General features: G+C 45.9%; 2 protein-coding genes and 1 pseudogene across 8 annotated transcripts in view; all 3 read right to left on the minus strand.

The window, feature by feature from the left end:
* Ndufa10 (NADH:ubiquinone oxidoreductase subunit A10) overlaps window positions 1–12,360 on the minus strand; it is a 34,809-nt gene extending 22,449 nt beyond the window's left edge. For 4 of the 7 annotated variants that reach the window (XM_087567588.1, XM_087567590.1, XM_087567591.1 and 1 more), the window contains exons 1-7: window positions 12,227–12,331; window positions 9,693–9,861; window positions 8,724–8,939; window positions 5,955–6,041; window positions 3,004–3,125; window positions 1,677–1,756; window positions 923–977 (exon numbers count right to left, since the gene is read on the minus strand). In XM_087567588.1, the coding sequence (XP_087423714.1) occupies window positions 923–977; window positions 1,677–1,756; window positions 3,004–3,125; window positions 5,955–6,041; window positions 8,724–8,939; window positions 9,693–9,861; window positions 12,227–12,301 (804 nt within the window). In that variant the 5' untranslated portion in view covers window positions 12,302–12,331. 7 annotated transcript variants of the gene reach the window in all.
* Window positions 6,331–6,978, minus strand: LOC148003853 (signal peptidase complex subunit 3 pseudogene; annotated as a pseudogene).
* Window positions 12,361–20,291: 7,931 nt separating the features above from the next.
* Window positions 20,292–21,230, minus strand: Or6b2 (olfactory receptor family 6 subfamily B member 2). The gene is given in 1 exon segment (NM_001001088.1): window positions 20,292–21,230. A coding segment is annotated over 1 exon segment (939 nt).
* Between the last annotated feature and the right edge of the window lie 5,970 nt (window positions 21,231–27,200).

Here is a 27,200-nt window from a genome sequence, read left to right on the forward strand (position 1 = left end):
CTATGTAGCCCTGGCTAGCCTGGAATTCACTATGTAGACCAGGCTGCCCCACACTTGCAATAATCTTGCTCTGCTTCCCAAGTTCTGGAACTACGAACAAGCCTCGGCCTGTTTGCTGGTAATTGAAGCTTTAGATACAATGAATATGAAGCAGAACTCAGGGATGGGGTCTGGGGTGGGGTATTAGTTCTTGTTATTGTTAACAGAGTCTCATTATGCAGCCCAAACTGGTCTTGACTTTACTGTGTACTTCAGGCTGGCCTCGAACTTGTTTCTGCTTTTTCACCAAATGGATATTTATTTACCTTAATACCATTTAAGAAATGACCTTTCTCCTCTTATTTCACTTTTTAATTATTATTATCTTGAAGGAACTCTGAGAAAACTAAGATAGTGGTAGTCTTCCCGCACTGTTCTTGGAGTCTGGTGAACCAAAGCAAACTCGCGCTGACTGGATGATCCGTTATTCCTGCACTAAGGACGCAATCTTTTCCGTACGCTTCTGAAATGGGAGCGCAGATGTCCTGAATTACTTTTTGTCAGAATTTTCTTGGTTGTTACTCATTAAGTTCCCTGAAAACTCCATCAAGACTAAGTAGAATTTCACAAAATGCAGACTTAAGGAAAACGGTTCTCTTTAAATGATAAGCTTTTCCTCTACACTAATGCAAGGTTCTGTCATGTTTTTTGATATAAGTCCCAGGGCATTTAGCATCTCTGTTGTCTATGTTAGGATCATGTCCACCAGGCTGTTTTTATAAAGAGTCAAAGCTTCCTAGCTCAGGGAGGATGACGAGCAGGGCTCTTGGGGTAGATTTTGCCATTTGATTATGAAATGCCAATGCTTGTAAACTAGTAGGCATCAAATCCCATGTGCTCTGGGGAACCCTGTGTATCAAGCTGTGGGCTGGCATCACCCCACCTTGGTTGAGTCTTCAGCTTCCCAGGAACTGTACACCAACACCTCGCATATCTCACTGTAAGACAAAATGAGAGCACATGGTCAGCATTTCCAGGTAGACGGTCTGTACAAATGCTCAGCAACCGCTAGAGCCCCTTGCTCTGACACAAGCGTCCCCCCATCTGTGACCTGGGTGTCCTGGAATTCGGAGGCAAAGATCACTCACTTCATTTTGTTTTTATTCGTAGATTTAAGTAACAACACCCTGAAGGTTTTCAGTATCAAACAATCTGTTAAACACTTTAGGCCAAGGGCAGAGAGCCTTGGAGTGAGGAAGGCACACGTCCCTCATGCTTCAACATAACAGGGATGGAAGACAGCCCGTCTGGTGGCGCTGACCCTAACTTCGCTGAAGGATGTGCACTCAGAGGACCTACAGGGCTGTGTACTCAAGCTGAGTGTTCTTTCTACGTATCTCCTTACTACCTGAGTAAGAATACACTGGACTTTAGTGCTAAGATTTGCCATGGACTTGAGCCCAGATTTATTTTTAGCACTAAGAATTTCAAGGATATAACAGGAGGGGAAAAAAATTAAAAGCAAAAACAAAAAACAAAAAACCCTACCCAAATAAATTTACAAAACCCAAATTGAAAAAGCTCCTGCTGACTCTGCAGCCTGAGGCTCTGAGTGGAGAGAAAGCGCTCTGGGTTGTGCAGCTCCAGACTCCATAAGGCAGTCTGAGTCTTACACGTGAGCGCTGTGCTGGGCTCACCTCATTTTTGGGAGGAAGGTTTTCTTGTAGGCATCCTCGATGTCTTGGAGATAGGCAGAGGTGACCTTCATTTCATGTGGCTAAATGAAAGCAGAGAAAACATCCCAGGAGGTGTTTGACTCATTTTCTTATTGTTATGTATATAAACTGTAACCACAACTGGAGGCACTCTTTCTTCTCTGGGAATAGGCAGTGAGAATGACTCCTGACTACAGACGAACCTGTGTCATGACCCTCCTCTACACAGATCAGGGTCAGGAAAAACCCGCCAGTCTTTCTGCTACTCCCCACCAAATGATGGACACCCTCCTCCCTAGACTGGCAGACCTGCTCTCTCCAGCTGCCCCACTTCCAGCATTCCTTCCTTACCAACCCCACTCATTCTTTCACTCTCTCACTTCCCTTGTCATCTGAAGACAATTCCGAAACATTTTAAAATTCAATCAAGAGTGGCAAATTTCAGTATTTAAAACTTGACAGTTTACCCCAAGCTAAGATTTGTTCTTTCACCCTGGGTCATCTTCTGTGACTGTTTCCTTGCTCACTATGCACTCCTCTCCTAGAACCTGAGCTATTGGAGTGGGGACCCCTTCCCAGTGAGCACACAGTCCCAGCACCCTGTAACCTAGAACAGAGGTACTCAAGAAACACTGTGGGAAGGAGGAGAAGTGAGAGGAAAACGATTAGGCCTACTGATTTGACTTCTAAAATAAACACTTGAAAACTGAACTATGAAACTATTCTAAGACTGGACTGTGATGGGAGCTGCCATGATTGATAAGTTTGCTAAAGCTCAGTTGTAAATTTCAGCTGCGTGCATAAATCACATCTCACTAAAGCTCTTCAGAAAAAGAAAAGAGCCATTCATTTCCTGAGTGCCTTTGGCCCTGGCACCTAGGGCAGAGAGGAAGTGCAATGCACTCTGTCTACGAAGGTGAACACAGTCTGTATCTCTACCACGGCATGCAAAGGCCAGGTCTTCTCTATGAGCAGCATCCACCAATCTCTCAGAGTGCCAACCAAAAGGCAGCTGGAAATGGATGGAGCACACACAGGCCTCTCTATAGAATCAGGACATGTGAAGGACATCCAAATCACTTTCATTTCCAGGACAAGAGGGCATGAGACTCTTACAGGAGAGAAAAATCCAGGCAGGGTAAATGAGGTGCTCTCTCTGTCTCCCCACAAGAATGACTCAGGGACAGATGTGTGCTCTTGACTGGGACATGTGTGCCAACCTATAAAGGCCACTGGGAACCGGCACCTGTCACATACATGCTGATCACAAGAACATGCAGGCACGCGGCTCTTAAGGGTAATGACTTACATCTCCTTTCTTCTGGATCCTGCTCTGTATTTCTGACACAGGCACATCGATATAGATGACTGCATGTGGTGGCAGGTACTCTGGAAGAGTAAGCCGCTTAATTTCATTATAGTGGTCCACACCTACAAGAGAGACCACCATCATCACACTCCAGACGGCCACAGGCTTCTTCTGGCACATGAGGTTCTAAGTCATGACTTACGCTCACCACTGCCCACAGGACAGGCCCTGAGTGTGTCTACCTCACTTCCTGGGCAAGTCAGAGGTACACCAGCATTCTCATATGCTGCTTGACCTGGGAAGCATGACACACCCACTGTGCAGCTATTTCTTTACAATACACAGATAAGAATCTCCTCTGTGGGGAGTTCTAAATATTTCACAAAGAATTCAGCTGAAGAACATAGGCTACACTAACCTGGGTTCAGCATGTCTCAGAGACTTTGATGGACTACATGTAAGCATCTACAGAATCAGACTAACACGGAAATGAAGCGGGGCACTGTGACTGCCACAGTCATCTTACCTCGGCACCCAACACAGACACCACAGTCCTGATGAGCACTCTTTTATTAGAAAGAACAAGCCAGGGTCATCGCACACACCCCATCCACACTACCCAGCAGGGAGAATGCACTAGGCTCACAGTGGGCTATCCACACTTGGATACCTCTACGCAGTGTTGAGAAAGCACTGTTTCTATGGTAAATCATCCAGAAGTGACAAGTGAGTGCTCACACTAAGGCCTATGGAAAGACGCTTCCCTTCCAAACATTCCAGTGACCCTTGCAGTCACTGTGTTGAAGGCTATTTTGGACTGGCCTGTGACAGAGACCAAGGAGAACCAAGCAAGAGCAGGAAAAGTGTGATGAAGGAGGCATGCCCATGGGCATCTGCCCCAACTGCCCTGACCAAACCTACACAGGGACAAAGCCATGCCTTGCCCTGCTTGCTAGGCCTGCAATGTACCAGCCTTGCCCTCTGTTGGCTTCCTCTGTCCCGTCTCCATTTGCCTACTTATTAAGTCAACATCCCTTCCTCAGGCCATTTCCCCCTCCCTGGAAGCCACTGACATTAGCTAATATGCTTGTCCCTATCCTGGTTCTCAGGACTGACTAGATGAAATCCAAGGGCCACCTGCTATAGCACACGTGGCATGGGCCCCTCCCTCCCTTCAGCTACCCTTGTACACAGCACACATGGCATGGGCCCTCCCTCCCTTCAGCTATCCTGTGTACACGTAGCCATGGAGCTTCACCCTTTGGGGTTCCACCTCCTCAGATACTGTATCCAGGACCCGGCTGCCTGTTGTCACTCATGGGCACTGTCAAGTTGAAACAGGCCCACCCACTGTCAGTGCTGACACCCATTCCTCAGGCCTCAGCAGCATGAATCTGTCTGTAGGTGTATCCTGAGCCCATCGCAGAGAATCTCACACCCAACATTAGAAAACAGAAGCCCACCGTGCAGCCTCCTGACTCCTCTTCATCCTAGAAAGTGGTCTTCCATCGCACTTCTGCTGTGCTTCTGCAAGAGTGACCACTGTCCCCTTCTTGTCAACTTCAGCCTCGGGAGTCGATCGTTCCTACTACCAGTGTCCTCCAACCTAGGCCACCTGCTCCCTTCCCACTTCCTCCCAGCTGGCCTCCTTCCCTTAGACTTTCCCCTGCCACACATGCTCTCTCCAGACATTCCTGTGACCACTTAACTAGCAAATCTTCCTTCTCACACTTGTATGCTCAGTGGCCCCTTAGTACTTCCAGAACTTATCCGAGCTTCCCACCCTAATGAGGTGCCAGTCCTTACTTTTCCACCCCTGATTACCACTCCAACACTGCCACTGGCCAGCCTCCAGCTCCCCTACAACAGCACTCGCCTAATGCTGACGATTCGCTGTCCTCACTCCTTTCTGCACTCGGTGGAAATCCCTGAAGACCATTTACCACAGGAGCTGTCCCTGGCAATAACTCCTTCCCCTGCCACACATTGGCCAGATTGCGGGGTGCTCCTCTACAGCACTCTGGGTCAGCTGAGGGGAGTCAGGGGTGCTGTTCTGCCACTCCTCGCTTCTGCTGCCTTAATGCCCTGCCCTAGGATAGCAAACGTCTTGCTTAGTGAACCAGAACCGTGCTCACAGTGGCTCTCAGAAATACCTTCTGACCAACCTCCACAGCTGCTGGGCACGTACAGGGCAGGCTTCTCCCCAGGCAGAAGCAAAATGTTTCCGCCCACTCTTTCTGTCTCCACACATATAAGTACATGACCTCTAGTCACCAGCAGGGCCACAGCAAGAGCCAGAGTCTCAGAATGCAACCATTCCTTTGTTTGCCTCAGTTTCCCTGATGAAGTACAGTCACACCAACCTCCAGAATTCAGTGCCCACTGATGCAGCCATGGGGCACACGAGACACTGAAACTGATCCAGGCCAAGCACAGCACTGCCCAAACTTTACAGATACACCAACCTCCCTCGGTTTCCCAGGCCAGACTACTTTAACAACAGCCTTTTAATCTTTCTCCTTTGCTATCTGCCAATGACACAACCACTGCCAATGCTCCTAAGATAGGCTCATCAATTTGGAGGGAACAATGGCACTGGCAACTGTGCAGAACAGAGGGGAAAGAAAAACAACCCAAGATGCTGGAAACCAGAGAGTTCAGCACAATTAGTTACCCAGGCCAAGGAAAACTAGTGAGGCTGTAGGCTGAACTGAGGGTCAGGGGTCTCCTAGGGAAGGGCTGTGGGAGCTGTGGGATGCCTGAGTATTCCTGAGCATCAGGATTCCACCTTGCTTACAGGGTAAGTGAAGGGACAATAGATACTTGGGAAGAAGAGGACAATGGGAACTTGGTGAGCTCCCTTCTCCCCAGGGAATATGGTATACCAAAGCACTTATTTAATTCAGAATAAGGGCCTCACCTTCTGCCATTGGGCGTATTAAACAACTTACACTGCTTTCGGATGAAGCCCTGGTTGTACATTGCCTCCAGGAAGACAAAGTCACTGTAGATGGAACGCTCCAAGACCACACCTTGTCCTGTCAAAACAGGTAAAGAAAAATCTGAACCAAACAGATAAAGTACTTCTAACTAGAAATTCCATTTTAGAACCAAGAATAAAAATATTCAGCCACTTACAATCCCAGTTCTTACCAAATAAATTCAAAGACCATGTTATCTACGAATCGAAAGCCCTTTAAACCCCAGTGCTCTTTTGGTCTGGAGAAAACCGTCTTCTCCTGAGACAGAGAGGAATGTGGGTCTCACTCAGATCCCTGAGGATCACTGGGACCTCTCCAACCCCAGGCCACCTCCTCCACTCCATGTCCTACTTTTCCCAGCCATCAAGTCCTCCCAACATCTGAATATAAAGAATTAAGCACAAAAATGTTCAGGATAGTTTAATAACTCTTAGTTATCTCATGTGTCTGGAAATGGGACAAATTCATGGGCTTGTCACAAGAGGAGGAATTCCAGCATTTGGTACAATGCTGTACTGCAGGGTCAAAGCAACAGTCCTTGAACTCTTGAGACCATCTCCATCAATAAAGAAAATGTTTTGTTCTCTTTCAACAGCAGCTTCAGATTACTGCCTCAGAGCAATCATGGCCCAAAGGACACCCTGGTTCAGAGCATTCTGTTTTGTTGACAGAGAACGGCTTAACACTCCAATCAAATATGCTTTCTAGACCAGCAGTTAGGTAACAATCCCAGATCACTTCTTTCTTTAGGTCCAGTGTCTTCTACATCTTTCAGCATGGTCTGAGACAGTGCAGCTCCCTGGGGACACTCCTGTCTTTGAGGTGGTCGTGCTGAAGGAGCCAAAGGTGAGTGGACCCATCACACTCAGTGAGAAGGTGAACTGGAAGCTCATAGAAGACACCATCTCACAATTATATCTTGGTCCTTCCTTCTCAGCAGCAGGACACTTCCAAATTCAGCCTGATGAAGTTGTACTCAAACCTACCAATGGTCTCCTCTCTCCTTCAGAGTAAAGACTTCCAAGTTTAAAACTCTCAGCTGACAACTTCTTTCCTACCTTATTGCCAGCATCGCCAGCTCTATTCACTGCAATATAGCCACTTGAGATGCTCAAGAGTCCCTGCAATCCATCCTGCCAGGCCCAGGCAGAATTCTCCCCTCAGGAAGAGTGGGCCCTGGGGCACCACTCACTGCAGAGAGAAAAGCTTCCCCAGAGCACTCACAACTCACTGTCATGCAGATTTCCAGTCAGTCTTTATCCTCCTATTAAAATATAAGCTCCTTCCTGTAGTTGTGTTCCTGGCTTTTGGAATAAGCCTAGCACACAACAGGTAGTCACAAAATATTTAGTGACTGAACACAACATAAAATGAAACCAATCACCGTGCACTTAATGTGTAAAGGGTTTCTTTTTCACTTAAGAAACAAGTAGTTAGAAAGTAAGGTAGAATACGCTGCTAAAAGAAAATGAACTGCCCTGAAAGTCAATATCACTCCCAGCTAATGCTTGGGTTTCCCTGAGGTAGGTCCTGAGACAGAACCCAAGAGGAAGATTCCAGACAACATAAATTTCTAGCAATAACACTAAGATCAGAGCTTCCAGAAAGGAAAATAATCATTAATACAATTGGAAAATAAAAACCAGAAACTTCTGTGACAACTTCAGCATGACCTGGAGTCTATGGACACATGCCATGTCCTCAGGAATCCAGAGAGTCCCAGGCAATGGGTCTCAATCTTAAGTTTATGAAGCAGCTTTATCAGCTATCTTGAGGCTTTGCTGACAACACATTCTTGTTCTCACAGCTCAGAATTACTGAGCCAACTTCCCAGCAGCAGCTCAACTTGTTTCTAAACTCACCATCAACACAAGGAAGCCACTGCTACAGGAAGTAAAGCTAGTCTTAAATATAAGCCACCCGGTCTTTTTCACACAATCTGTCCATCAGTTATGGGCAGCCAGACACAGTAGACACAGCCTTACACACCAGCTACCCCTTCTCCCACAATCCACTCATCAACCACAGGGCAGCCAGACACAGCCTTAAATACCAACCACATCCTTTCTCCCCCTACACAATACACTACTGTGAATACAGTTCCTGGTACACAGTTTGGCTACAGATCAATGGGATATCTACCATTGGGTTTCAGGGCATTCTGGGTCCAGGACAGGGAAGGGCTATATTCTGACCTCATCTCCACAGACTCTAGTTCTGTCATCTACTCTTCTCTCATGTCCTAACTGTTTCCTGGTCCCTGCTGCCAGTCTTCTACTCTACACTTTGCTTGCCCAAACATTTACTTGGAGAAAATCTGAGGACACACTTTTAACTGAATAGGCCCCAGGACCTCCACCTCTGCCACCTTTTCAAGGTTTAACTTTTACTCTGTGGCAACTTTCAACCTGACCACTGTCCCTCCAAAAACCTGCTGGCTGTCATCCATGTCTTTTTAGGGCATGCAGCCCATCCTCACGAGTGTGACTTCACATTCTCCCAGTCACCTGCATGCTGCCCTCCAAAGGCAGTGTCATACCGTCTATAAGCTGCAGATCTTCCTGCTGTGGGTAGGAATGATAAGGCTGTGCTATTCTGAGCCTGCATCAACAGGGATTTTGAGGACTTATGCTTTTACTGCAAACACATAACTTACCTAAAAGTACCTTTTCAGAAAACCTCTCCTCAGAAAAGAATCAAGGAGAAGGCTCTCTACCCCGACCAAGGACAGAGTCGTACCTGTGCTCAAGAGGTGCTCCAGGGCGTCTGAGTACTGCAGGAGGCGGCTGGCATAAAGCCAGGACTGTAGGCGGTAGCTGTTGCCGTCGTTGCTTTTGGGATCGTCATAAAATTTCTCTAAACTACAGCTGCCACTAAACTCTATGTCGAGGGGCCTTCCGTCACCCGTGGTGCTGCTTGAGTACTGTATCCCTGCTTCCGGATAGTGCTTCATGCCTAAGGAGAGAAGGTCTGGATGAAGCCTCTGGACAGATCACTCACACCTACTCCAAGTGTGCGGTTGGACAGAAACCCAAAGAAAATTTGAATGTTACTGTCGGGGATGGGCATCAGAATCCCAGGAAAAGTCCCCTCTGTGCCCACACTTCATCACGTGCTCAGGAAGCACAATGTGTGCTGTGCATAACAGCTAAAGAGCTTCTCCGTTCTCTACAACCAGGCGCCCCAGCACATCCCCTTCCAACCCTCACCCCGCTGCTTGCTACAGTCCAACATCCCCAAAGGCAAGCAGGCAGGTGGCTGCATGAGGAACTAAAGAGGTCAGCCTTTCTCCCATCACCCTACAGGGAAGCAAGTGCAGTGACAGCTCCTCTGGCAAGGCATCCTCAACTGAGGGTTCTGCTGCACTCCCAGGTAAAGTCCAACTCCAATTGGTAACTGCCACGCTGTTTTAATGTCACCTTTAAAAGACTAATACCCCTCCCCCAGTTTGGTCTTTTTGAGACAGGGTCTCCCCATGAAGCTTTGGTTGGCCTAGTACTCACTACATAGCCCAAGTGTACTAAATCTCATGGCAATCCTCTTGCTGTAACCTCTCAAGCACTAATGTTATAAGCATATAACTAACAATTAAAAAAATGTAGAAGACCTACTTTAGGTCAAAATTACCTAGTCAATAGCCCAGCAAACTCTAAGTGGGATAAGCAGCCACATGCCTGACAAGCCTGGGCCATTCTGCACGGCGCATACCTAGCTGCTCTGCGATGTCCCTTGCGAGCTTGTTTTTCCCAGAGCATATGTTGCCATCTACTGTTATCACTCGGCTGTACTCATGCAGCTTTTTGGTTGTCTTATCACCGAGAATGGAAGCCAAAAGCCCGTACCTCAGCTTGCAGTGCACACTGGTATGAATTCGTCCCTGAAAAACACATCATCACTCTGGTTACTGTGACATCAACACCTATTATGTAGAGTACTAGGAGGGCCAGCCCTCTTGTTTAATGGCCTGACTCCCTTCTTCCCCAGTGCAAGCTCTCTGAGAGCTGGCGGTTTACCTCCTTGGGTCTCAGAACACGGACGCTTTCTCTGTTAAGGAAAACCAGATGGATAGATGAACAGATGGACGGAAGGATGGATAGACACAAATGGCAGCAGGGAGGGGGACCTGACAGAATCAAAGTACCTCTCTGATTCAGGCTTTTGTCTTCGGCCTGTTACCCAATTACTCTACCACTGAGTATGAGAAAACTAGAAAACCTGAGCTTAAGTACAGCTTCCATGCTCTAACTGCAAGTGTGATGCCCCGAGCAGTGGAAACTGTCCCCAATCCACAAAACAGAGCAACATAAGCATTATTTTTGCCTTTCTTCAGTTCCATAATCACCCATGGAAGCTGAATGCCCAGGCTCTGTGGAAGAGAAGCATCACCTCCCTCTCCTGCTGCACAGAGGCAAAGGTCCTCCTCACACCTCTCATCTACAAGGCAAGGGACGTCCATATCAGCAGTCATCTCCCAGTCTATTCATCAGACTGAAGCTAACATAACCCACTCTCCCCACATGAAAATCACCAATCCGGGGACTGTAGGGGACACATAATTAAAAGGTAAATGATTGAAAGGGCAAAGGTAATGCAGAAGGCACAAAAGTGTCTAAGATACTCCCTCAGGAACCAGATGAGCTGTGTGCTCACTAGATATTCATAAATGCAAGTGATTTCCAGCACCAATGTCAGCAAGATAGCATACAGTAGGATGCTCTGCACTGCTAAGGAGTACAAATGGTCAGAGTCAGATGGTTATAAAACTATAGCCTCACTAACGACCCAGCCAACACATCACCCAATGATAAGAAACATTCCCATAAGAAATGTGCACTCATACTTAAATCAGCTTTTTTACATAATTGCCTCAAAGGGGAAACTACCAAGATGGTTTTCAACAGGTAAATGGATAAATGACAATATAACCAAACTAAGGAACTAAGGGAATGACTAAACAAGCCACAAAGACGTGAATCTTTTTTTTTCCCCCCTTGCTGTTTTTGGGGGTTGGTTTTAAGACACGAGTTTCACTATGTAGCTCTGGCTGGCCTGGAACTCCCTATATACCAGGCTGTCCTAGAATTCATATCTGACTGTCTCATGCTGGGATTAAAGGTGAGCTCCACAATGTCTGGCTTAAGATTTATTATTATTATTAAGATTTAGTGTGTATGTAAAAAGAGAAACAAGTAATCTTAATAGCTGTGCACCCCCATAAATGACCTGTAAGTGTAATTGTAAAAGTATATGTAAAGAAAGCACAGTGACCGGTAATATGGGTGACTGATTACACAAGTCTAGAGAAGACAAAATGAAAACATCATCAAAAGCACAATGGCTGTCATGAGAGGGTGGAAGATAAGTGAACATGGAGGACAATAGATGTTTCAGAGCTGTGAACTACTCTGTGTGGTACTGTAAAGGCCAAGACATAACACCGTTCGTTCATTGTGCAAAACAGTACAACTTCACAGCATAAGGAACGAACTCAATGCATGCAAACAAAACTTACTTAGGATGGAACACAGAATGTGACTGAACTCCCGAAATATAAATATGTGAGACAACCTCACTGAGGGGGTGATGTGGTGAAGACAGAGGGAGATGAGTGTAGTCTCTAAGGGTCAAGGTCAAAAGTGCACTGTGAATATACTCTGTGCTCTAGTTTGTGTGATCCTAATAGGGCTTAGGCTGACAGTGACATTCACACACACCACATCTCTTTCTGGCTCACATCCATATCTCTCTCACACACAGATCACTCCTGCTCAAAATAAAAAACCTTAGCATGATTGTCAACCCCTTTATAATTGAATACCTATGTAGTTCTAGCTACTAGAAAGCAAAGAAGCTATGATGTCGTCATAAAACGTGTCCTGTTTCCAGTCACGGTCCCCTAGGCATTTACTATCACCCACTATTCTGCATGCATCTTAGGAAGTCCTCTCCTCCCCCAATCTACCCCAAATCGCTGTTCCTGCTCCACGTCACGACACCCGAGTCTACAAGGCGTTCGACAAAGCAGCTTCACCAATCACTGAACGGATGAGCACGCGGGCCCAGGCTCCACGGCTCTGGCATCTCGGTTCCCCAAGTGCAACCGGGAATGTGAGTCCCGCTGCACCCTGAGCTGTAGGTGGAGGCCTCAAGAGCTCGTAGCTCAAGGGTCTGATCAACAATGCCGGAGTGTCAGGTCTCGGACAGGCCGAGGATCCAAGCGAGGAAAGCCACCCGCCGCTCACCACGCGCTGGGCTCCGGCCGCGAGGCCGCGCGCGGACGCCGACGCCGGGACAAGTCTCAGCAACCTCAAGGCCATTGCTTCGCTGCCTGCGCCGGCTCAAGGACCAGAGGGACGTGAACGCGACAGGGTCCTATCCTGTCCGCGGCGCGCTGACATGACGTCACAACCGAGTGTCCGCGGCGCCTGTCGGAAAAAACTACCCGAGATGGGGCAGAGCCAGAGGGAAGGGGCGGGGCTTAGGTCTAGATTGCGGCTCTGGGCCGGGGTTTAGATTGTTTGGGCGGGGAGCGTGCTACTTCCTCGACCCATACAGTACAAGTCTGGGGAAGGGCGAAAAGACCCACCCTGAGCCTTGTGAATTGCACGGAGGCTGCCAGTCTTGAGTTCGGGTTTCTCGCAGATGCTGGAGTTGTGTGACAAAAGTGTGACTACCCCCTCCTCTCTCTGGGTATTCTGTGGGGTGGATCCGCTCGCTCCCCAGATTCTGCAGTGAGAACCTGCTGCCTCTCTGCTCCACGCTCGAGCTCTGACAAAAGGATCCACTTCCTGGGTTGCATGGACCCACTCCCAGTCTGAGGGGAGGATCTGCTCACTGCCCTCCTGGGCGCTGTGGAGAGAGCCTATTCCCCATCTGAGTTCTATGGGTGGCACATTTTCCCTGCCTGCTTCAGAGAGAAGGACCTGTTACGGGCCTGAGCCCTGCGGGTGCTCACGACCGGTTTCTGAACTCTTGTAGTACTGAGAGCTGAGGTGGTCTCCGGTCTAGTACCACTATGTCTCCAGTGCAGAGCTCCCTGCCTCCCTTCCACAGCTACCGACATTATAGTCACCTCCTGAAAAGCTCTTCAGTGCCAAGACCGGGTCCTATCCTATCCGCGGCGCGCTGACATGACGTCACAACCGAGTTAAGCTAAGGTGGAAGAGTGTGAAGAAGCCAGGAAAATGCTGATAGGGGGAGGATCCCCAAGACAAGAGGAGTTCTGGGTGGGTGTGGACTACCTTCCGGGTAGTTGACACAAAACCTCCGCATTTCTCGATTTCTAGAAATCCCTGAGTCCTTTCCAGTACATTGAGAACGGAAGGGGGGAACCCATTCCACATTCTTCTAGCAACCTGATCACCTCATTTCTCAACTCCCCTCCCACTAGGTGTCAGTCTCAGGCTCACCCTTAAGGAAAGACAGTGTCCTTCCTCCTCTGTGTTTGACAACTTCTACTAATGGCATAATGAAAAAAAAAACGGTGCATGTAATTAACTCAAGGTACTACTCAAGCCGCAGTCAGTCCGTCTGCCCCGAGTTTGCTGCAAGCTTTTGTTCTTAGTTAACCGTGAGATTTAAAAAAAAAAATTATTTATTTTATTTATATGAGTACACAGTAGCCATCTTCAGACACACCAGAAGAGTGCGTCAGATCTCATTACAGATGGTTGTGAGCCACCATGTGGTTGCTGGGAATTGAACTCAGGACCTCTGGAAGAGCAGTCAGTGCTCTTAATCACTGTGAGCTTTGAATCCCTGGATTAGCACACCCCCCGCCCCCCCGTTTGATTATGTGTCATTCTTATAGTAATGAATTGTACTTGAACTTTTAAAAAGAATTATCTACATACTTACGAAGAATAATGGTCTATGGATATTAGTTAGGAATTCTTTGTCTCGCCTTAATATCAAGATACTATAGGCTTCAACAAAGCCACCTGGGGAGCATTTCCACCCATTTCATTTTCCCTGGATGCTGTGACCAGGGAGTGGGTTTCCTGATGGAAGTTGAGGCTCTCCTGGAACCGTCGGAGGAACTCTTCAGCTATTCAGAGGAAGAATAAGCCTACGTGGGTGGTATCGCTCATCCCCATTGGGACTCTTCTGTAAAAGAGTTGGGCCATGGATGCTTTCCAAATGACAGCAGAAGGCTGGGGACGATCAGAAAGAATGATGGAGAATGGAAGTTTCATATCTAGCCCTTGGCGAATGAGTTTTTAACTCACATTTGGTGACTGAAACAAAACGGTGGCATCATTAGTGTAGTGCCTCATGTGTGCACAGAAAATACTTGGAACAATCATATTTAGAAAATGGGGGGTCTGGCTAGAAGAGCCAAAATGAAAGTAATGTTTCATTCAGCATGAGGAATAATGAATCAGCTCCACGGCAGGTTGTAAATCTGTCTGCATACTATAACACTCAGATTCACCACTAAAAATGCAAAATCTTGGTCCCCAAACCTAAGCAAATAATGATAATATTTTTTCAAAGATGTGCACAAGGTATCCATTGGGATGTGGAGGACAAGCAGAGGAAACAGAAAACAATGATTTTACGAAACTACAACCCCTCTGCACAGCAAGAGAAACAGCTGAAAGAAGTGATGGCCTACATAGTGGGAGGAAGTCTTTGCTTGCTCCATTCCTGCCAGATGACTGATGTCTAGAACATACAGAGAACTCACCAAACACCAAGCAGCCCATTCAATAAACCGACCAGTAAAATGAGCAGGTAGTTCTCAAACAATGAAACGCTGGTGGCCAATACACATATGAAAAACTTAAAGACATCAAAGATCAAAGAAATGCAATACAAAAGACATTAAGATTCCACCTCACCTCGGTCAGCATGTCAGTCATGAAGAAAACGAATAACAACAAATTCTCATGATGATGTGGACTTTACAAAAAGAAAAAGAGTGCTTATATATACAATGTAATCTAGTCTGTATGGAAATTGGTGTTGAGATTTTTTTTTTCAAAAACTGAACCTAGAGCTACCATATGACTAAGCTATACCACGTCCAGGTGCTTACCCAAAATTTCCAAGTCAACCTGCCACAAAAAGACCTGTACCACAATGTTTATTGTGACATTGCTCACAGCAGTTAAGTTATGGAGCCAACCTAAGTGTCCAGCATAAAGGAATGAAGAAAATGTATTGGATATACAAATGAAATTTTGTTTAGCCACAAAGAATCTTAAAGTTGTATCATTGGGGGGGGGGCTGCAGACTGACATCATCATATTAAGCAAATTAAGTTGGAAAGGCAAATAGCTTTGCTCCTATTGGGTCCTAGAATGTATGGATAGATAAAGTCATGTATGTACCAATGATATAAAAGTAGAAGGGAAACTGGGGAACAGAGGGAGTGATATAAGATGTAAGAAGTGAGGAGAGGGTAGTGAGGTGTCTATGTGAGTGTTCAAAGCGTATTACACACATTCGTGAGGTAACCTGTGTAAAAGCATGCAGCCTTTTTGAATCATTAAAATGAAAACATCATACCAAGCCTTCGAGTTACATGACAACTTTAGTAGTTGTATGTTGAAGAAATTGGATTTACAATTCAAAAATCACTCAACCTGAAAGGAGAAATTTCCTAAGCACATACATTTTACTGATGAATTTTACTTAATACCTACATATATAATACTAAACATGTACAGTCCCCTCCAGAGAGCAGAAGAGATAATGCTTACCACCTCATGTTTATGCTGCCATAACTGTCAAAGACAGTACGACAATTTAAGGCCGCCATAGATCAGTATCTCTTAAGAACTTACACAGGAAAAGCCTCGAGAAAACATCAGCAAATTGAATCCAGAGACACACAAGATGAGTGGTACACAACAAGCAAATGGGATATCATCCAAAGAGGAAAAGGTACCTGATGTCTTAAAATCAACTAATATATATATAAAAAAAAAACTAAGCAAAAGAAATATGAGGAATCAGCTTGCCTGGTTCAGGGAAAGCATTTGACACCACTCAATATTCATAAGAACACATCTGCTCTTCTACCGGGTGACTGCTTCCTCTTCCTAAAGCATGCCCACAAAATCAAAAGATCAAAGAAATGCAATACAAAGGACATTAAGATTCCACCTCACCTCGGTCAGCATGTCAGTCATGAAGAAAACGAATAACAACAAATTCTCATGATGATGTGGACTTTACAAAAAGAAAAAGAGTGCTTATATATACAATGTAATCTAGTCAGCTGATGGCTTATGCCAAGCAAGTTTATTAAGAATCATAGCATCTTATATACTATTTTCAGGGGGTTTATGACCAAAGCTAACATCATGTGAATAGAAAAGGCATGGGAATAGAAAGGCATTTGAATAGAAAGCAAGGGTTTCTGCTTTCCCCACACTTGCTCAATGATAGAACTCCTAACCCACATAAGTGCAAAAGAGGTAAGTAGAATACAGATAGGAAAGAAAGAAATACAACTATTTGTAGATTGTGTTATTTTTACTCAGAAAACGCAGAGGAGTTGACAAAAAAAGCTCCTAGAATAAATATCAAGTTCTGCCAAAACAAACAAAATTAAAAGAGACAAGCACACATGCACACACAGAGGAGAATTACACAGTATCCTGTCAAAGCTGAAGAGCAAATGGAATTCAATTTATATTTGGTCTAAGTTAACTTGTAGTAATTGAGTTTAAATATAACATCTGTAGGCTGCAATGTTTAAAATGCTGATATAAGAAATCAAAGAAGACTGGAGAAAAGGCATCTATATCTATACCTATATCTATATCTATATCTTTATCTATATCTATATCTATATCTATATATCACAGATTAGAAGAAATAGACAATGGTCAAGTCTTCTAAGTTTACTGGAGTTCCAAGGAGGAAAACATCCTCCACAAGGATGTTTTACTGGGTAGAGACAAGATTCCCTAAGTTGTAGAAATGCAAAGATGCTAGAATAGCCACCATGAATTTAAAAAGAAGAATAAAGTCAAAGGAATTTCTCTTCCATTGATGAGCTTTATTACATGTTGATATAAATCAAGAACATGTAGTGAAGGTTCTGGTATTCATAGAACAAGAACCAGTGAAGCAAAGAGAGCTTCTGCAAATGAACCAGCACAAATAGCTGTTTCTGCACACAGTTCCATGGCGGGCGGCGTGAGAGTGCTGGGCAGCTTTGGGGAAGCAAATGAACCTTCAATCACCTCACCACAAGACACCACCAACAAAGCCCAAAACAACAACAAAACCAAGCTTGACATCTCAAAATGGATCCTGTATTTGAATACAATATGTAAATCCACAAAGCTTTTAGGTAAAAAATAAAAGAAACATTTTGGGCCTAGGAGTAGGGAGATATTTTATATCTTGATATCAGAAGCATAATTTAAAAGAGGAAACAGGTTAACTAGACATATCAAACCCAGAAATGCCTGCTCTGGGAGAGACATTCTTAGGTTGGGAAGACAAACTACAGGTGGAGAAAGTAATTACAAAGCACATGTTTGACAACAGACCGGTGTCTACAATATATAAACAGTTTCACATCTGAAATAATCCAGGGTTGGGCATGGTGGCTGGCACACTCCAGAAGTCAAGTGGTGTGCTTCCGTTTGTACTGTATTATGTGTTGAAATAAAATTACAGGAAGAACAAGTTGGGTGCTTCTAGAGGCTACAGTATGAGGATGCGACTGCAAGCCAGCAATACAGGACATCTTTCGGTGATGGAAATGATCTAGCCCCTGAGTACACTGTGTCCACAGTCATCAGAAACGTGCACATTCTGCAACACATGAATCTGTGTAACTGATGGAACAAGTGCAGCAGGGTGTCCCAGATTCCACTGAGCTGTACCTTAGTCATGCAAGATGACACGAGTGAGAGGACCAGGCAAGGGACACATGGGACCACTACCTGGCATATTTCTTTGCAACTTTTTGTAAATCTACCATTATCTCTAAAGGAAATCTTGAAACTATATTGTGTGAGGAATAATAAACTAACAGGATTTCAGAATTTAAACTTGAGAGATACTTTTTGTGTTATCATTTTTAGAAATTCAAGCACTGGGAAGAAGGACTGCTAACTGGAGCTACAAGGTAGTTTTAAGAAGCTGAAATGCTACCAGAAGGTAGGTGCTCGTTGTTTTCTGGTTAAAAATCTCAAAATTGTGAATATAGCATTTGTCTTCAAATCAATCTGTAGATTCAACACAGTCCCACAAATATGGACGCACAAACTTTTCTCTTCAAATTAATCTGTGGATTCAACACAGCCCCACAAATATGAACCGACAAGCTTTTCTTCGGTTGATGTTGACAAACAGATTCTAAGATGTGTAACTCCTCCTTTCTGGAAGACTTAGGAGTGAAAAAGTGACCTAGACTAGAAGCAGGTGAATGAAGGGCATGCTAACTGACCTCGTGGTACATGAAAGGCCACATTTCAGAAAGCCCTGTAGTACTGGTGCAGGAAGAGACAGGTTGGCATGAACTGGGTCTGCCTTCAGTAACAGGGTCTGGAGAGAGAGGTGCCAGGGGGAGGGAAGGAGAGAGAGAGGAAGGGAAGGAGGAAGGGAGGGAGGGAAGGAGGAAGGGAGGAAGGGAGAAGAAAGAGGAGAGAGCAAGATTAAAAATGATAGAGAAAATGAAAGCTTGGACCAAGAGGTCTTACATAAGCTGATGGCTTATGCCAAGCAAGTTTATTAAGAAGCATAGCATCTTATATACTATTTTCAGGGGGTTTATGACCAAAGTTAACAGAGAGCTTAATCAGACCATGTTGGCAAGAGAACACAGGATCCTCAGACACAGCTACTTTAGGACTGATAACCATAGCCCAAGGAGAGGAGAAACCACTACCTGACTCCTTCAAGGCACTGCCTTGAATGCTTGCTAAAGAACACTTCTTGCAGACCAGCCTTGCTAAGTCCACTCCTGGACATGGACACAAAACTAATGTTCCATTTGGTCTTTCATCAGAGTCTATGAATCTTGGGTCCATCTTGTTCCCAACAAGTAGACACAAAGAGCCAACTGGATGATGGCTCCAAGCACAAGGATCATGTTTTCAGTGATTTGATGTATGAAAGGGTGACACTTCCTAGAGCAGAGTGTGATCTTCCAAACAATGGGTGAGGGCTAGAACAGTTTCCCATGCAGACAATGGATTCAATCTCAGATAGATTACAGATTTAAAAGGCAAAGCTTCTAGAATGTCACAGGAGAACATTCCATGAACTTATCAGAGGCAAATATTTCTTAGGAAAATCTATATAAGGTGAAATGTACACATTAAACATTAAAATAAAGAACTTTTTTTTATTGTAAGGCCCATGAGGACATGGCATACAGCTAACTGGAGGAATTTTGCATCAGAGGGCTCAGATCTGACGGGAGCTCAGAATCAGATGATGTAAGAAGCCTGGGCATGATGAGACGCCATATGAACACGGGCAGAAGATGCTCATCAAAGAGTTTATATCCAAATGGACAGGGAGAGACTCCACAGATGTCAGCAGAAAACCATTTGCATTTGGAAAATACAGATTGAAGTCAGAGCGAGATACCTTTGGAGTTCAGAAGAGAGGCTGAATTGAAACAAGAACATGGACAACTACAGGTTGCCCAGGGTTTGGTACCACTGGGATTCTTCTATACTACCAACAGGAGCTAAACTGGTGCATGCAGTTTGGAAAACAGCGGTGCAGTTTCTACTAAACCCGGCCATACACACACCTTGTGTTGCAGCAGTTACAGGCACGTAAGCCTTACATGTACCTAGGTCCAGCCTAGATACAGTTCTGTGTAGCTCAATGAACTGCGTAGATATCAGAAAGAAAAAAAAATACTACCTGGATTTCATATAGCAGCATTCCACATCCTAGACAGTATCTGTGATACTGTTAGCCAATAGCAAAGCATAAAACTGCATGCTGATATGCATGTGAATACGAGAAATAATGCATGAATTGCTACATGCAGAGACAAGGAGACACCCAGACATGGCTGAGCCAAAGCTTAACATGAAAATGTAAGTGGTTCATGATTACATTAATGAAACTCAAAACACCCAAGTTACTCACTCCCTGGCATTAGAAACCAGCATAGAGGTTCTCTTGAGGCAGAGAGGGTCACTAATGATAGATTTACCTGGGAGTTAGTTCCCCAAGTCCACACTGGGAAAACATTTGGATGAAGGCTCATGACTGTGGGTAGTTTTACAGGTTTGTTAAATCTCATTAAAATGTTAAAAAGAATTGGGTGGTATAAGAGGTTTTATTTGAATTACTCTTGAGAATACCTGATATCTACTGAGGAATATTTCCCAATCCTAAAGTTCTTCTGGCAGCATCCTTAAATTCAGTATTCCTCAGACAGTAGATCAAAGGATTCATCATGGGTGTGAGGACAGTGTACACAGCAGAGATGAGCTTGTTGGAGCTCCGGGTATCAATGGCCTGGGGTCTCACATACATGAAGATCATGGCCATGTAGAAGAAGGTGACCACAGTGAGGTGGGAGGCACAGGTGGAGAAGGCTCTCCACCTGCCCGTGGCTGAAGGGATCCGCAGCACAGCCAGGGTGATGTGGCCATAGGAGAGGATGGTGGCCAGGAGAGGGAAAACCAGGATGATGAAGGCCAGGATGAAGTCCACCAGCTCCGCAGTAGAGAAGTCAGTGCAGGCCAACTTGAGGATGGGGGAGATGTCACAGAAGAAGTGGTTCAAGACATTGGAGCCACAGAAGGTGGCGCTGGAGATAAAGTAGACCTTGATCACAGAGATGGTGAAGCCACTAGCAAAAGAGAAGGCCACGAGCTGGACACACAGCCCTGTGGTCATGATGACTTGGTAGCGCAGGGGGTGGCAGATGGCCACATAGCGGTCATAGGCCATGGAAGCCAGGAGCACACACTCTGTACACACCAGGGAGCTGAAGAAGTAGAGCTGAGTCATGCAACCAGCAAAAGAGATGCGTTTCCGCTGCAGGAGGAAGCCGTCCAGCATCTTGGGGATGATGTCTGACACATACCAGATCTCTAAGAAGGACAGGGAGCCCAGGAAGTAGTACATGGGTCTGTGGAGGGAGGCGCTGCTCCAGACAGTGAGGATGATGGCTAGGTTCTCCACCAGCACAAAGAGGTAGATGAGCAGGAAGAGGAGGAAGAGCAGGTACTGCAGCTCAGGGCCGGTGGGGAAGCCCAGCAGGATGAACGTGCTGACCTTGGTGATGTTCTCCCCTCTCATCCCTGTGCAGCTGCCAAAGACAGCGGCCAATAGGAAGAGCCAAGCACCAGCTGATGGGAGAATGGGAGCCAGCTAGTCGTCTCAGCTGACAGACGGACAGCTCTGATTCCTGTGAGCAACAAGGACAGGAATTTATTCTGCCAGCTCTTGAACTGGGCAGACCTGTGCACTTGTGTTTGGGTGCCTGCTGAAGAGGGGACAGACAAAAGAACTGTCTAGGATAGTTATTTAGTGGTAGGAAACCTACACAGTGGCCCATCAGGAAGACAGCTGGGATCTCCAATGTGTCTCTTTGCGTAGTGCTGGGTTTGGCTTTTATATTCTGGGCAAGGTGTGCTTGTTTTTTTATCCAGCCACTATCAGCACCAGCCCCCTGTTCAATCAAGGCAAACATGATAATGCTTATTTTATATATGTTCCCTGGCATCCAAGGTGCTAAAGTAGTGTTTGCTCTGCTGTGCTTTTGTACCCTAAATGGTTAACATTGGGAAAGAAGGCTGGCATAGACAGGGTCGGGTGTGCTATCCTGTAGAGTTGAATACAGACAGGGCCTCGCTCATTAGTCTGGAAGAAAGAGGATAGAGGGGACTGTGATTCTGCCTCTCTGGAGCTGTTGTGGTGACTCAGTGAGTTCTCCAAGGCTCCTTGACTGTGTGACCACCTCCTCCCCAGCCTAACCCAGCAGGAACTCACATCTGCTCACACACTCTGACACATCACAACAGTGGTTCTCAACCTGTGCGTTTTGACCCCCACAGGGGGTCGCATATGGGATACCCTGCATATCAGATCCCTACATTACAATTCATAACAGTCGCAAAATAACAGTTACAAAGTAGCAACAAAATTATTTTTTAGGGGGGTCACCGGGACATGAGGAACCGTATGAAAGGGTTGCACTGTTAGGAAGGTTGAGAACCACTGCTCCACAGGCTCATAATGGAACCACTGCCTTTCCTGACTACAGACTGGAGCAGCCACTAGGAAGCTGGCTTAATCTGAACATAAGGGGCTGGGTAGCCAACTAAATTTGAACATAGGAAAACTGAGGCCAAAGGAGGTTCAGGAAAGTTCCTGGAAGCACTTTGGGGGAGCGTTAGTCTCTTAGCTGATTAAAACAAACAAACAAACAAACAACAACAAAAACCAATCCTCTCCAAGGCGACAGCTGCAGTTCTGAAGCACACCCATCATAGAGCTGGAGGGAGGGAGGGAGGGAGGGAAAGAGAGAGAGAGAGAGAGAGAGAGAGAGAGAGAGAGAGAGAGAGAGAGAGAGAGAGAGACTGGGTACAGCACCCTAGAGCAGGGAGGCCTCATGGTGTGACCAGAAACGTTAGGTGGAGTAAGAATAGGTCAGGATGGAGCTGTGATCTGAGGTGCAGCTGTGGACTCATGCAGCAAACGCTGGCCCATTGCCGCTCCAATGAAGGGAAACACAAGAAAGCCAGCCAGGGCTAAGCATTGCCACTTGCAGAAGCTATTCTACTCCCAAGAGCAGAGCACAGGCCAGGGTCTCAGAAACACTGAGATTTGGACAAGGGTTCCAGAGCAGACTGAACTCAGGGTGGACAATGAACACCGACAGAGAGATAGCCACGTGAGCACACATGGTGCTGGCCTCCAAGATTCCTAAGGCTCAGGCAGGAAGCTTTGGTACAAGGTCTAGATACCAGGCAATCAAGCCGATCCAAAACTAAACAGGGAGCAGAAGGAGACTCTAGAGGCTACTCAGGCTCTAGAGAACTGGAGGGTAGGAAGGAAGTCAGGAGCTCTGTCCCCTTCAGCTAAGGATCCTGAGCATGAGGTTATGGAACAACAAACGTCCACCAGCTCACAACAATGGAGGAACCAGTGCCAAGGCCACTGCTCAGTTGGGAGAATGGATCTGGTTCCAGATGGGCACCCACAGCCACTGATAGTTCTTGCACGTGCCAGAGTGGCAACGAACATAGGCACAGACCTGTTTCCTACAAGCATCCCAAACACATGCGAGCTCTAGGATAGAAGACTGAGTGTGTCGGCTGGTCATACAGCTACTCTCAAATACCAATGTATTCACATTCCTTAACTACAGTTTGGCAGCTCTTCTATCCTGCTGTGTCTGCTGACTTCCGGCCCAGTGACTGGGTCTGGGCTCCAGCTTTCTCCTCCACCACCCACTGATAGCTATACTTTCTCATTTCAGGCTTCATATCTCTCCTTTGTCTGTGAATGACCCCTGGCACCTCACAGTGAGGCTTGCGGTCTGTCCAGCCATTCAGCTGCAGCCCATCTAGGTGCACTGCCTAAGATGAGGTAGAGACCGACTCTGAAGGCAGACTAGAAGGATGGGCCCTTGCTCAGGCTACTGAAGCTGTGCCAGTAATGATGGCCAGCCAGCTCTAGGATTATAGGCTGTAGGTAAAGTAAGTCTGGAGAAGCAGTTTTTAGGGTGTTCCCTGAAGCACTGGGATTCTAGCCCCAGAAATCTGGTTTGCAAAAGAAGAAGGCATCGTATGAACACTTAGATGTCTAGCCGACATCAGTGGCTCCTTGATTGCTGGGAAGGGATAGTGTCTCCTAGGAAGCTGTGCCATTAGACCCCCAATAAGGGAGTCTTGGGCAGTGAGTATGGAAGGAGACCTTTCCTTCCCATTGGCTGTCATAGCACACCCATGATGGTCACAAGGCAAAAGGTTTCACGAAGTTTTGACCTCCTTGATAATGGATTTCCACTTCAATGACAATGACTTTAGGAAAGACAGCAAAGAACGGACACGTGGGACAGGATGGCCACGTGAAAACTCAGACAGATGTTGAAACCACGCAGCCACAGGCCTGAGGACCCCTGCAAGTCACCAGACAGAAGAAGAGGCAGAGAGGATTCTCCCCAGAAGTCAGGTGGGAGAACGATCCTACCGCATTTTGATTTTGAACTTCTGGTTCCCAGAATGTTCAAAGAACAAATGTCTGCTGTTTTAAGCCACAGGCTCTGGTCCTTAATGGCAATAGCCTTGGATACTAGCAGCAAAGGGAGAGGAAAAGAAGAGACAGACGAGCCCAGTTACTTAGCCTACCCAGGTCATCGTGGTGATGGAAGTGTAAGAGAGGGTCTGTGGCTTCCCCATATCTAACCTCTGCCTGTGAGGGATTGCTTGTTGAATAGCTTCATGGCTGTCTATAAGGCTGGCTCAACAAGCTCGGAATTCACAGGAAGGGATGGAAAAGAGACATTTAGAAAAGACAGGGCACAGGACAGCTTTGCAGTTGTGATAGGGATTCTCGCCATCAAGCGTGAGTGTCCTGAAACAACCCAAACTTGTGACAGCTGTGGATTGTCCCATGGTAGCAGTTTCCTACCATAAAACACTAGTGTGGTTCAAGGCTGAGAATCAACCTCAGCAGCACTTAGAATGACCTCCATGATGTCAACCAGCCCACACCTCTTTAGCTAACTCAGTAATAGCTTTTTCATTGCAACCTCAACATCTGGTCCTGAACACTGTGTACTCAGTACAGTTCTCACAGATCCATACTCAACAGGACTCCTATCCATGCTTACTCAACACAGGACTCATCAACATACACTTGAAGTCCTGAACATGTACTCATCAGACTAAGCACCTGACCCACCGATACACATTCAGCACGATACTAGAGATGCATATTCACACAGTGCCCATCAACACTGCAGTACCCGCAGATGACCACTCCACATCGCACTTACGGAAGCTGCAAATGAGCCTTTGCTGTAGCACTCTGAGCCATCCATCATGCTGGGTGCTGCAGCTGGGAGGGGTGAATCCTCAGAGTCCAGCCTCTGTGAAGAGTCTTTTTCCTGGAGCTGGGGGATTGAACCCAGGGCCTTGCGCTTTCTAGGCAAGCGCTCTACCACTGAGCTAAATCCCCAACCCCAGAGCCCAGCCTCAATATGGACATGTATGATGGGGCTTCAGTCATGCTACATACGTAGCTCTTCTATGATGCATATTATATGCCATGCTCTAAAATTACCTGGTGAGTTCATCCTGGCTCAAGAAGTACTCATCCTACCTGTGTCTCTGGAAGCCTCACTTAGACAGACTTTGGGAACGAGGAGGGATCTCTTCCTGGCTGTCGACACTGAGACTGGCCACAGTGACCAGATGAGCCTTAGACGGGCTATCAGGACATGGGCTCCTCAAGTGAGGGAAAGAACAGTTATGGCTTTTTAGCTTGAGCCCAGTGTCTCCAGGGCCCAATTACCCCCTTGCAGCTGATGAAGCTGCCCATACTGGTAATGAGCTGGATCATGGCCTCTGGGGCAGGCTGCCTCTGATGTTGCCCCTGCCCTTTGGCCTTCAAGCCAGAGGAACCCATGGAACCTTTCTTTGTCTCTCCACGCTCCTGGACATCTGGTTGCTGAACTCTACAACTACACGAGTGTTTCTCAGTAGCCAGCCCACTATCCTGCAGAATTCTCCCATCCTCTCCTAAGCTCGATCTGAGTAAAACTTCTGCAGCTAAGCACAGGGATCATGAAAGATTTAGTAGTGCTAAATGGTTTCCCAACACATTTGACAAAGAGCTAATGAGGATGACTGACAGCACTTGCCTCTGTTGTGTCATGCAACCCAAACTTGTAACAGCTGTGGATTGTCCCATGGTAGCAGTTTCCTACCATAAAACACTAGTGTGGCTCAAGGCTGAGAATCGACCTCAGCAGCACGTAGAATGACCTCCATGATGTCAACCAGCCTACACCTCTTTAAGCTAACTCAGCAAGAGCTTTGTCTGTCATACTGCAGTATTCTTTATGAACACAACATGAGTACCATGTACGTGCATGCCCTGGTGCCACAGAACACCAAAGAACCCTGCCTGAAACATCCCAACTCAGAGTCCAGACCACTACCCATCATGAACTGCAGAGTTCATACTGTAAAAGCACACCTTCTGCTCGTTTAGAAGTATGATGTTTTAATTATGAAAATCAAAGCTTTTCATGTATTCCTGTTGTCATCCCTCAGCACCTAAGACTCAGATTAGTGCATAGAATGTTTGATTTATAAAATCGATGTTTGATTCATTGACTTGAGTGTCATGAAAAAAAGTGTTGAATTGATTTTTGTCTTGAGACCAGGAATCTCCAACAATTTCTGGAAGGGTCCTAAATATGCTTCCACCATTGCATTACATATTTATATACAGCTGCATATAAATTATATGACAACTATAAAATCAAGCTATCAGATGAAGAAGTTCTTCTTCATGAAGAAGATTCTCTATGCCGTTCAGTGTCAAGTATTCAGCTATGATGACATTCCTTGTGTAAAAATAAGCAAGCCCAAGCATGTGGTTAAATATGTAAATCTGCCTTTATCTTTAATAAAATGGCGGGATTCTTCTATACCAAGAGTTGGTTTAAAAACTTTTATGTATGTTTCATATCAATAAATACTTTATTTATATATCTATTGTACGTACTTATGTTTCAAAGGTTGTGCAAAAATTTCTCATGCATAAAGAAGCTCACGAATGAAAAGTATCTAAGAAGCCTTCATCTGAGACACAGTTGCCTAGGGGACCCTGCCTCTTACTGCCATCTGATGATGGAGAAGCCATCAGCTCAGCAAGTGTAGGGTCAGAAGAAGTTCATGGTATTCCTTTGTGAGATAGTATATTGGGCAGTCCTCAGCCATTTGTTCCCCAGAACACCCTATGCTAAAGACCCAGAAGGAGGCAATCAGGCAGACTAGATACTCAAGCCCCAGCAAAAGAAAGTGTTTAAGGATTTGGCCAGCCCAGCCCTAGACCAGCCAATGTCCATACACATTCACAGTTGTGGAGTAGACACACTGTGGGCCCATAAGGGAATCAAAGAACTTCTCAGGTACAGTTGGACTGTCATCAAAACAATCCCCAATGGCAAATTCCATTCCTTTGTGTCTGCATCATGTTGCCACTATTAAGAGGAAGCTCACACGTGTCAGTCAACATCAAAGCAGGGTG

Source organism: Rattus norvegicus, chromosome 9, assembly GCF_021556685.1.
Source record: "Rattus norvegicus strain SHRSP/BbbUtx chromosome 9, alternate assembly SHRSP_T2T, whole genome shotgun sequence".
Classification (NCBI taxonomy): domain Eukaryota; kingdom Metazoa; phylum Chordata; class Mammalia; order Rodentia; family Muridae; genus Rattus; species Rattus norvegicus.